This window comes from Pristiophorus japonicus, chromosome 1 (assembly GCF_044704955.1).
Source record: "Pristiophorus japonicus isolate sPriJap1 chromosome 1, sPriJap1.hap1, whole genome shotgun sequence".
Taxonomy (NCBI): domain Eukaryota; kingdom Metazoa; phylum Chordata; class Chondrichthyes; family Pristiophoridae; genus Pristiophorus; species Pristiophorus japonicus.
Genome location: NC_091977.1, coordinates 519,331,704 through 519,344,025, shown reverse-complemented (window position 1 = coordinate 519,344,025; position 12,322 = coordinate 519,331,704). Strand labels below are relative to the sequence as shown.

General features: G+C 44.9%; 1 protein-coding gene across 1 annotated transcript in view; it reads left to right on the top strand.

The window, feature by feature from the left end:
* The window catches only part of LOC139260488 (piezo-type mechanosensitive ion channel component 2-like), an 851,737-nt gene that overhangs the window by 754,877 nt on the left and 84,538 nt on the right, over positions 1-12,322 (top strand). Inside the window, exons 37-39 of the mRNA XM_070877017.1 lie at positions 277-354; positions 1,388-1,554; positions 6,717-6,916. Of these exons, the coding sequence (XP_070733118.1) occupies positions 277-354; positions 1,388-1,554; positions 6,717-6,916 (445 nt within the window). The remainder of the gene's footprint in view (positions 1-276; positions 355-1,387; positions 1,555-6,716; positions 6,917-12,322) is intronic.

Sequence of the window (12,322 nt, the reverse complement as noted above, 5' to 3'; positions counted from 1 at the left end):
ATCCACAATCTCTTTCAATAAATGTATTGGATGAGAATGGAGTGATGGATGTGAGAGTATTCTTCACTTAATTCCGTGTTAGTTTTTATTTCTTCAGAAAATGGGCCACCATTTTTATCTCTCTGTTCAAATATCTGCAGTCCCTGCTGTGAAAGCATTATAAGATCATTTAGGTAGCTGTTAGAAAGAATATAGAAATATGGAGCAAATGCATGGATCAGACTGCTGGAATAATGTTGAGTTTGTTGACATGTCACTCCACTGCCTTTTGGTTAGGTCACATTGCAATTGAATGTGAAGAGACAGAAGAACTACCAACACCAGAAGAAGCACATAAAAACTCGAACGCACCAGGTATGACAGACCCTTGCATCAGAAGGTAGACAGCATCTTAATTTATGCAAAAGTCTGTCGGGCAGAGGAATTCGGTCCAGTTCTCAATTGTAGGGTAAAGTTTCTCAATTAGCACGAATGGCACCGAGCTTCACACAACGAAAATGCCTCTTTGGAATTCCATTTACAGAGTAACAGGAGTAGGCCATTCAGCCCCTTGAGCCTGTTCTGCCATTCATTTAGATAATGGCTGATCTGCACCTTAACTCCACCTACCTGCCTTGGTTCAGTAACTTTTAATACCCTTGTCTAATAAAACCCTTAACAATCTTAGTTTTGAAATTTTCATTTAACCTAGCCTCTATTCATTTCAATGGATGAAAAATCTTAAGGTCTACCACCATGTCTCAATTCCCGGTGCGTACTCCATGCTGGAAGGGCTAAATTCACTCCAATGGGGGTGAAATTGCCCCGCACACTGATCCGGGGCCGGGACTGTTAGCGCCTAGCCTAGTAGTCCCGCCCCCACCCTCCCCGACAAGAAATGAGGCCTTCCACTGCTCAAAGGAAGCAGAGTACTGTCTCCGCACTTCGCTTCCTTCGAGGGGAACTCCTGGGCAGTAGCTCCTGAGGACAGCGATACGCTGATGCTCTCTATAGCGTTGGTGCGCTACAACCTTCCTCCCCTTCCCTTTGGTGGCCGCCACTGGGACATGTGACACCGGGCCAGCAGCCCGGCACCCAAGATGGAATGCCGGGCTGCCGCTGACGAAGAGTCGGCCGACCAAGAAAGATAGCGGCCCGGGGCACTGCAGGCCTCCCCTTTAAACAGCGCCCTGGGTAGGCTGTCCGCCAGCTTTGCGACCCGCGGGGCGTTCAGGGGTTGGCACAGGGTTGGTGAGGGATCAGAAAGCACTGCGCTGGCACCTCCAAAACCTCCCGGGCAATTTCCCGAGAGGCGGCAGCGCTAACGGGGCACACTAAAGGGGCAACTTCACCCCCCTATGTTTCTTAAAGGTCTATTTCTAATAATCCTTTTCTCTCTGCTTCCCAGATAATGTTATCAAGCGGGTGTTTAATCTTCTGAAGTTCACGTGGGTTCTCCTCTTGGCTCTGGTGGATAGTTTTACAGAATGGCTGAATTCAATATCAAGGGAATGCATTGATATATCCACTGTGCTGAGGATAGAGAGATGTATGCTTACGAGGGAAGTGAAGAAGGTATGGAATTTTAACATAATTTTTCTTGGAATCCTGTTTATTGATTGAAAAGATTTAATTGTGAAAACCAACGCTATTTCAAAAATGGTGCGGTCTGTTATTCTGCTTATACTCAGTGTATGACTGGTAAAAAAAAAAGACTTGCATTTATATAACGCCTTTCACGACCACCGGACGTCTGAAAGCGTTTTACAGCCAATGAAGTACTTTTGGAGTGTAGTCACTGTTGTAATGTGAGAAATGCGGCAGCAAATTTGCGGACAGCAAGCTCCCACCAATAGCGATGCGATAACTATTTTTGTGATGTTGATTAAGGGATAGTTATTGGCCAGGATACCAGGAATAACTCAACTGCTCTTCTTCAAAATAGTGTCATGGGATCTTTTAGGTCCATCTGAAAGGGCAGACGGGGCCTCGGTTTAACATCACATCCAAAAGGCAACACCTCCAACAGTGCAGAACTCCCTCAGTATTGCACTGGAGTGTCAGCCTAGATATATGTGCTCAAGTCTCTCAAGGACTTGAACCCACAACCGTCTGACTCAGAGGCAAGTGTGCTACCCACTGAGCCAAGGCTGACCTTTGTTATACTGGATCTTTGATGATAGAGGAGAGATTTTCAAACAGCCGCCAAAGCAGGCACGAAGTCCATAGAGCAGCCGGCATTATTCTCATGCCGGCTTGAGCCCCAAATCTGAGCCAGCCAGTTGGTGGTGAGGCAATCTGGGTAGGTGAGGAGAGGGCCTCGAATGGGACAGCAACAGGCCAGAGTCATTTAAGACTCAGCACTACAGGTTAGGTCGCTCAATGCCTTGTATTGTTACTTTGAAAAACATTAGATCATAAGTTTGGCTTTTACAGAAATACTGATGATTTCAGACAAATGTTCGGTTTAAATGTTTTTTATTTAACAAAACCTTGTTGGGCATTGGCTCAGATAGCTGCACCATTACACGCTGGCGATTCCTTACCATCAAAGGGTATAATGACACTTAACTTCAATCAACTTAAACTTTAACTGTCACCAAGGTGATGCCTACCATTGATGTATGACCTGCACACCCAGCAGTATGTCAGCCTTGTAAATAACACCAACGTTCCTTCAGGCAGACCGATCATTGATGAGCTCCTGACGTAAGGTTCTTGCAGCTATTATGCAATCACGGACCTTTCATGTGGTCTACAGGGGGGCGGGGCATGTCTTCAGTGTCAGCCTGATTGTCTGGGGCAATGTCAGCATCCGCCTCCTCATCCTCCTCTTCCTCTCTGTGGTGAGGGGGACTGTCAGACTCCTCAGGCAATTCTTGTACCCTCCTGATAGCCAAGTTGTGCAGCATGGAGCACACCACCACGAATTGAGCTACCTGCTCAGGGTGGTATTGGAGGTCGCCTCCTGAGTGGTCCAGGCATCTAAAGCGCTGCTTAAGCACTCCAATGGTTTTTTGCACGATATTGCGAGTGGCTCTGTGGCTCTCGTTGTATCGCCTCTCGGCTTCGGAGTGGGTGTCATGCAGGAGTGGTCATCAGCCAGGTGGTAAGGTCACGTCCTTAGTCACCAAGCATCCAGCATTGACCTTGTGGCTGATTGTTAAACAAGTCAGATACAATGCTCTCACACAGGATGTGAGCATCATGGATGCCGATCGGAAATTGAGTATTCACTGCCACTATAATTTGCTGGTGGTCGACAACCAGTTGGACATTCAGGGAGTGGAATCCCTTGCGGTTCCTGAAAACCTCTGCATTCTGAAAAGGTGCCCGCATCGTGATGTGCATACAGTTTATTGCTTCCAGCACTTTGGGGAAGTTTGCAATTCTTGAGAATCCTAGAGCCCTCTCACTCTGTGCCTCCCTGGTCATAGGGAAGCTGATCAATTCCCTCCTGCGTGCATACAGGGCTTCAGTGACCTGAAAAGAACCGGAGGCATAGAACGACAGTGCACCGGTGACTTTGACCTTGACAGACAGTGCAGTACTGATGGTGCTGGCAGGCTGCAGATCTGCCCTTATCAGTTGGCATACCTCAGTGATAACCTCTTTGTGGAAGCGCAGTCTCCGAAGGCAGGTGGTGTCAGGCAAGTCGAGGTAAGACTGTACTTGGTCCTCTTCATCAGTCTGGCATGTCTTACATTGGGCACATAATGCTGTGGAACGTACCTTCTGCTATCTCGAGTCTGCTGCATGTAATTAGTCATCAAGAGAGGGTGAGATAGGATAGGACAGGTGCCATTGCATTAGCTCTCTGATTTCCACCAATTGATCACAAACAATGATTGTCTCGACGAAGACACCTATTAAATTCCAATCAGTCACAGTATGGTCAAGATGTTTGTAGAGATGTTCACATCAACTCCAAGGACCTCCAGAATACATCCGAACTCCCCCGAGGTTGAAGCACAGCAGCCTTTTAAAGGATGCGACATGTGATATAGAACATGGCTTCCATAACGCTGTGATTAGTTCCGGTTAGTTCCACTTTTTCTGGGCGTTTTTTTGGGCGAGCGATATTGTGGGCGATATGTGTGCGAGATGGTGAAAGTGACACTGGGCGATCTCATAGCCGCTAGTTTCGGTAAATATGCTCTTTACGACAAAAAAAAATGGGCGGGTGGTATTATTGAATCTCGGCGTTAAATCAGTGTGGAAATTAACGCTGGGCGATATTATGGGCGTTGATTTCGCCCATTCTGATGATTCCGCCCCAAAAATGTGGGCGGGCGGTATTATTTTTTCCTGGCGTTAAGCACATGGGGAAAGTAACGCTCGGTGATAAGTTTCCAAAAAATGCCCATCAGTTTCCATTCTGGTGACTAAATGGGCGATATATGGCCGTTATACGTCATTTAAGTAGTAAAATGGGCGTTAAGTGGGCGTTAAGCATGCAAATAAAGTGGAAGATCTAGCCCATAGAATTGAAAAGTAGGGAAGTTGTGCTAAACCTGTATCAAAGCTTGGTTAGACCACATTTAGAGTACTGCATACAGTTCTGGTCGCCATATTATAAAAAGGATATAAAGGGTGCAGAGAAGATTTACAAGGATGATACCAGAAATGCGAGGATATACACATCAGGAAAGGATGAACAGGCTGGGTCTCTTTTCTCTTGAAAAAAGAAGACTGAAAGGTGACCTAATAGAGGTCTTTAAAATTATGAAAGGTTTTGATAGAATGGATACAGAGAGAATGTTTCCACTTGTGGGGAAGAGCATAACTAGAGGCCATCAATATAAGATAGTCACCAAGAAATCCAATAGGGAATTCAAAAGAAAATTCTTTACCAAAGAGTGGTGAGAATGTGGAACTCACTACCACAGGGAGTGGTTGAAGTGAATAGTATAGATGCATTTAAGGGGAGGATAGACAAGCAAATGAGGGAGAAGGGTATAGAGGGTTACGCTGATAGATTTAGATGAGGCAAGACAGGAAGAGGCTCGAGTGGAGGTGGGTCATTGAATATATTTAAGATAGAGATAGACAGTTTCTTAACCAATGAGGGAATAAGAAGCTGTGGGGAGAGGGCAGGGAAGCGGATCTGAGGCCATGAGCGTATTAAATGGCAGAGCAGGCTCGAGGGGCCATATGGCCTACTTCTGCTCCTATTTCTTATGTTCTTATAAGCCTTGGCACGGAATGATTGGGCCGAATGACCTGTTTCTATGTCGTATATCCTATGTAAAGGAGTCCAGGATACTCAACCAGCCTTCCTGGCAACCCATCTGAGCCCTTGATCATCCTTTGTAACTATTCTCATATAATATTGGCCGTGAATTTGCGATCGGTACTCTGAGTCCGCCGTCATACCGCCTTAGGCGCATGTGCTAAATCCTGAACTTCCCGATCTGTCAAGCTCCTGATAGAAAGATGATCCGCTGCGACTTTCAAATCCTCATTGCAGGCGAAAAGTTGGACTCATTTGCACCAACAGTGTATCAATTATACTTGAATATTTTATGGCTGGTGCAAACAGGCGCAGGAGCCTGTTTGCACAGCGAAAGGGGAGGGGGGATGAGAAAATTTCAGGGCCATAATAATTAAAAACAAACACGTAAATGAACCTACCAGGCAGCTGCAAAGACTCAGTCTGAGGGATGAGATCATTTTAATTTTATTAAATTTTGCAGAGTCAATCTTCTCATTTCAAAACTGTATTGCTAGTTTTAAAAACTCTATTGATCTACTTTCATTGACAAAAGGGTGTGGTCGTCACAATTCTGAAGTGATAGGGTTCTAAGAGTGAAGGGTAGCCAATATTTATGTGAGGCTGTCAGGTTAACTGTTTAACTGCGCAGCAGGCTGGATTCCAATTGACCTGTATCTTCCTTTAAAACATATTAGTCCAGCCGGGCTTTCTATGGTTCCTGATTGGCTAGTGAAAGGAGCACCACCCCACGTGATCCCAGGTACGCTTATGCACCAACGGTGCGCCCCTGGGATCCGTGGACCACAACGCCAAGCACAGCTCTGCAGCGTTTCAAAGCAAGTTTTTGCTGGGGCCTTCGCACCAGCTAAGTGCGGATTTCCTTCGCTGGTCGGCACCGCGCTCCTTAGCTACGCCGCTGACTGCAATATCAGAGCCATTATTTTAGGAAAATAATGCACTTTTTTGGATACTTTTTGGTTCAATGAAGACTTAGCCCTGAAAATAATTGCAATCAATAAAGATATTTCCATTTTTAAATTACATCACACTAATTGTCAAATTTACAAAAGCTTTTCCTTTTCATCTTTTAGAATTAACAGTGTCTTTAAATCAGAGTTCTGATGAAGGGTCGTCAACCCAAAATATTAACTCTGTTTTTCTCTCCACAGATGCTGCCTGACCCGCTGAGATTTCCAGCATTTTCTGTTTTTATTTCAGATTTCAGCATCCGCAGTATTTTGCTTTTCTATAAATCACAATACTGTTAACAATTGGACAACTCAAGCAGGACAGCTCTTACTATGTCGTACTTTTAAACAAAGAGAAAACTACCTCCCTCCCAGTAAAGGAAATAGATGTTATTATTCAAGTTATTAGCCTCATATAGCCTCTGAAAAAGTTATGCACAAAGATAATCCATTTTTAAGCAAAACGTGCTTTCATCAGACTTGTTCACTGCAAATTGGTCTTGCACAGTTTGATTGATTATCCTTGCATCATCTTCTATGTTACTCTGCTATAGGGAAATGTGCCATGCCGTGACAGTATCCATAATTACTACAAGCACCAGATGAAGTTGCACAGTTCACGGGACTCGGGTCTGGATAGAATTGATGATGGTGCCAGATGTGCTGCTTTAATTATCCATGAAGGAAACCAAGAAATGGGTGCTGAGAGAATGGACAGCACAGACTCGATAGCTTCTCGCGATAGTCTATCCAGGTAGTTGCTTGAGAAGTGTCTCTTCCTAACATTTTATTGCTTGTGTCCTACCAGAAATTATTTGAATCAATTCAATTCAGTATGACCGGATCTGAATTTAGGAAATGTGAATTAAAGTCAAAACCAAAAGTATACCTAGAGAGCAGGCATGCAGTTGCACATTGCTTAAAATCCTATTGTGTTGAAAGAAATTTGCACAGATCTCCTCAAACTGATCAGACTGCCCTTAGTAGAGTTTGTATGTTGTATTTTTAAACACAGTCATTATATCAGATGGTGTATAGTTGTCCCGCCAGCCTTATATGACCTTCTAAGCCTCCAATATGGCAGGCAGGAAGCGCAGGCTCACTACGAGCTAGAAATGCATCTCCCACCATATTGGTAAAGGACCCAAAAACAAAGATCGGTGTGCAGTGTGCACGTTTGAAACAGGCATTAGGTTATTTATTTAAAGGTTCCAATACCAGTTTGAGTCCCTCACTGCAAGATGACAAAAGCATCAGGTTATCAAAATTGTGCCAATATAATTCGAAGGTGTCAGATACACAACTTGACTTGTTCTTTTCAAAAAAATGATTATTCATTATGAAGGATCACATATCTTGCTTAACTCCAAGCATATAATCTTCAGACTATTGTTTCTGTTGAAAATGCATATGGCCTGGACGCGGGTCGCAGGGATCCATGCCTGTGCCTGAACGGTGAGGTCCGAGACACACCCGGTGTTGGGCCTCGGGCCTCAGTAGCATTGAACCGGTAAGCTACTGACACTTAATAGGCAGCTCGCCAGCAAAGGGGAGTGGAAGATTGGGCTGCTGCAACGTCAGTAGTGACCCTCAGATAAGTGAGTGAAAGTGATCGGGTAAGGGGAGTAATCGGGTAAGGGGACTGATTGGGTTCGGGTAGGGGGGGGCAACGATCGGGTCGGGATGTAGCGGTGGCCTGGTATTGCTGAGTGCTAACGGTTCTGGTGTCGGCTGCCTCAAGGCAAACCAATCTTGCAGTGGAGGACCCTCATGCAAATAACCTAACGCTTGTTTCAAACATGGGCACTGCACGGCGATTTTTGTTTTTGGGTCCTTTACCAATATGGCGGGCGATGCACTTCTGGCTTGTAGTGAGCCTGCGCTTCCCACCCGCCATATTGGAGGCTTAGAAGACCGCATAATACCCAAGGAACGGTCGCTGTTCTTCCGAATGTAGAGGCCTATAAATCTGTGGATTTGACTGTGGACATAAAATAAGCAGCAATTCTAATCCTATTGGAAATGAGCAACTTTTCAATTAAAATGTAGAGTGTCACATATATAAATTTGCATTGGTTTAGTGAAAATAAATATCAGTAATATTCTCCTGAACAAGATCCCAGAAGGATTTGGTTTGCTTTGTTCCTGTGAATTAGCTTAACTAGTTGATCTAAAGTGCTAAGCATAAATTTAAATTCTTGTATTTAGTGGCTGTTAATGGGATTGGGTCCCAGCTCTCTGGTTCAGAATCTGAAATTGTTTATTTGAATTGCCTTATTACATCATGTCAATCGTGGTTTCTGATGGTTGTGTGTTAAAAATAATTATCTGACTCATGTGCAAGTGTTCAGAAACTGCTATAGAGCTATGAAGTGTGATTCCACTGTACTTTTGTTCGTTAATGCCATAAAATTAATCTGTTTTACTTCAACAAAATTAAGTAGATAAAAGTAGAGTCTATCTGCAGTTTCATTAACCCTTGCTGGATCTTGAAAGTTCTTCACATAGATCATTACAGATGAAGAAGGCCATCTAGCTCATCCTTCAACAGAAACCCACAATCCCACCACCACATGCCTCCTGAATGACTCCAGAGTTTTAGCTTCCAATCCCCTACCTGGATCAGTAGTCCAGAGACGCTGTACGTGAAGAAATGCTCCCACACATTGAAAAGTGCAGCAGTCACTCAGCATCTGTTGCAAACAGACACTGCAAAGGAGAGGTGTGAGGAACTTTTACCAAGTGGCTCTGACCTTCTACAAGGGTCATCCAGTTCATTTCCTTCTAAAGTCTTTGACCCCGAAAGGCTGAAGTGCAGCCAGCATCATAAATCTTCTCCTGCACCCCAAAGAGGATGGTACACTCAGTGAGGATGGTGCATTCATGAGGATGGTGCATGCAATAGCACTACAACCCTTCTGGCGCTGGGTGTCTCATCCTGCAACGTTGGCACTCTCTCATCACATCATGCCGGAGTGCTATTAACATAATTAAATGAGCTGAATTTGTATTATCTTATGAGGTCAGCACACTGGGTAACAGGGGCATGCAGTCCCTGAAAACTGCTGGCCCGCGTGCTACTGAGTCACAACTGGATTATTGGCCCCATTGTGATTCCTGCCTTCAAATAAAGCGATGTCTTTCATCATCTAACAGTAGGTTTTAAAAATAAATGTTGAGATGGAAAGTAGTTAGTTCAGATTTTGTGTCCCTACGCAGGCATGACCAAAGTAACTTATTTCACAAGATCACGATAGTTGTGGATGAGGACGCCATTCGTCCAACATAATGCATCCTTCTAGAACAAGCCTACACTGCCCCATTGCTACATCTAATTGTTTCTTCAATGATTCCAGGGTTTTTACCTCTACCTATCTGCTAAGGTCCATTCCAAGTGTTGGTCACTCTCTGCCTTGAAGGAGAATCTCATGGTATCAGTCCTAAAGCTATCTTTTACTAGTTTGAACGTGTGTTCCTTTGTCCTAGCACATAGCTTAATTTAAAACAGCACGCTGGATTAACCTTTTCCATACCGTTTGTTATCTTATATACCTCGACAAGATCATCTCTCAGATGCCTCCTTTCCTGGTCGAAAATCACGTCTCCCCACTCTTTCAGGTCTTGACATTAGAGACCAACCATGTGGTTCCTCTCGGCATTGCTTCCAGTGCTTAAATGTCTCTGTTGTTTCTCAGAGACCTGGACACTGTACTCAAGGTGTGACCTGACCTATGGCTTATACAATTTGATCAGGATTTCCTCTGACTCGTATTCTATTGTTTTGGCTATGTATTTAAACATTCCACTGACTTTGTTGATTGCTGCTCAATATTAGTTGGACATGTTGACTGTTCTTTTGGTGCCTCACAAATGTCTTCGCTAGTCTCCCTCAGTACTCTCTGATAAATACCATCTAACCCTGGGGATTTGTTTTAAAAGAAAGACTTGGATTTATACAGCGCCATTCATAATGACCAGATGTCACAAAGCACTTTACAGCCAATGAAGTACTTTAAAAGTGTAGTCACTGTTGTAATGTAGGAAACACTGCAACCAATTTGTGCACACGTAAGCTCCCATAAACAGCAATGTGATAATGACCCGTAAGGGTCTATAGAGCATCCTCCTTCATTTTGGATGCCCCCAAAAGTTCGTCACCATCCTCCGCCTGCTCTATGATGACATGCAAGCTGTGATCCTTACCAACGGATCCATTACATACCCAATCCACGTCTGGGCCGGGGTCAAACAGGGCTGCGTCATTGCCCCAAAACTCTTCTCAATTTTCCTCGCTAACATGCTCCACCTCACAGTCAACAAGCTCCCCACTGGAGTGGAACTAAACTACAGAACCAGTGGGAACCTGTTCAACCTTCGTCGACTCCAGGCCAGGTCCAGGACCACCCCAACCTCTGTCATTGAGCTACAGTACGCGGACGACGCCTGCATCTGCGCACATACAGAGGCTGAACTCCAGGACATAGTCAACGTATTTACTGAGGCGTATGAAAGCATGGGCCTTACGCTGAACATTCGTAAGACAAAGGTCCTCCACCAGCCTGTCCTCGCCGAACAGCACTGCCCCCCAATCATCAAGATCCATGGGACGGCACTGAACAACGTGGACCATTTCCCATACCATGGGAGCCTTTTATCAACAAGAGCAGACATTGACGACGGGATTCAACACCGCCTCCAGTGCGCCAGTGCAGCCTTTGGCCGCTTGAGGAAAAGAGTGTTTGAAGACCAGGCCCTCAAACCTGCCACCAAGCTCATGGTCTACAAGGCTGTAGTAATACCCCTCCTCCTGTATGGCTCAGAGACATGGACCATGTACAGTAGACACCTCACGTCCCTGGAGAAATACTACTATCAATGTCTTCGCAAGATCCTACAAATCCCCATGGAGGATAGGCGCACCAACGTTAGCGTCCTTGACCAAGACAACCTCCCCAGCATTAAAACACCGACCACAGTTGATCAACTCCGCTGGTCAGCCCACATTGTTCACATGCCAAACACGAGACACCCAAAGCAAGCGCTCTACTCGGAACTCCTTCACGGCAAACGAGCCAAAGGTGGGCAGAGGAAACGTTACAAGGACACCCTCAAAGCCTCCCTGATAACTTGCAACATCCCCACTGACACCTGGGAGTCCCTGGCCAAAGACCACCCTAAGTGGAGGAAGTGCATCCGGGAGGGCGCTGAGCACCTCGAGTCTCAACACCGAGAGCGTGCAGAAATCAAGCGCAGGCAGCGGAAAGAGCGTGCGGCAAACCAGTCCCACCCACCCCTTACCCTCAACGACTATCTGTCCCACCTGTGACGGGGACTGTGGTTCTCGGATTGGACTGTTCAGCCACTTAAGGAATCATTTTTATAGTGGAAGCAAGTCTGCCTCGATTCCGAGGGACTGCCTATGATGATGATGATGAATGACCAGATAATCTGTTTTTGTGATGATGATTGAGGAATAAATATTGGCCAGATAACTCCCCTGAGCCCTTTCTGCTCATTTAAATTAAAGTCTTAAAACATGCCTTTTTTGAGGAGGACATATTGTTTCTGTCTTCTCTTGTGAATACTTTTAAAAAGTAATCCTTCAGAATCTTTACCATCTTTTGCTCATCCTCAGTTTCTCATTGTGCTCATTGTTCTTGCCACTTCTCTGACAATTCTCTTGCTATTGTCATATTGAAAACATTTTTACGGGTAGATCTTGACTCTTCAGCTGCCCTCCTCACACTTTCTTTTTATTTGGCTGCATCTTACTTTTTGTTTCTTATTTTCCTTTATTTCTTGAATTTGTTACATAACATTCCAATGGTGTCAGCTGTGGCTCAGTGGGTAGCACACTTGCCTCTGAGTTAGAAGGTTGTGGGTTCAAGTCCAACTCCAGGGACTTGAGCACAAAAATCTAGTCTGAGATTCCAGTGGAGCGCTGAAAGTGTGTGCTGCACTGTTGGAAGTGCCGTCTTTCAGGTGAGATGTTAAACCGAGGCCTCGTCTGTTCTTTCAAGTGGACGTAAAAGATCCCTTGGCTCTAATTCAAAGAAGTCCCGGCCGATATTTATCTCTCAATCAACATGACAAAAACAGGTTATCTGGTCATTATCACATTGCTGTTTATGGGAGCTTACTTCTGCGCAAATCAGTTGCT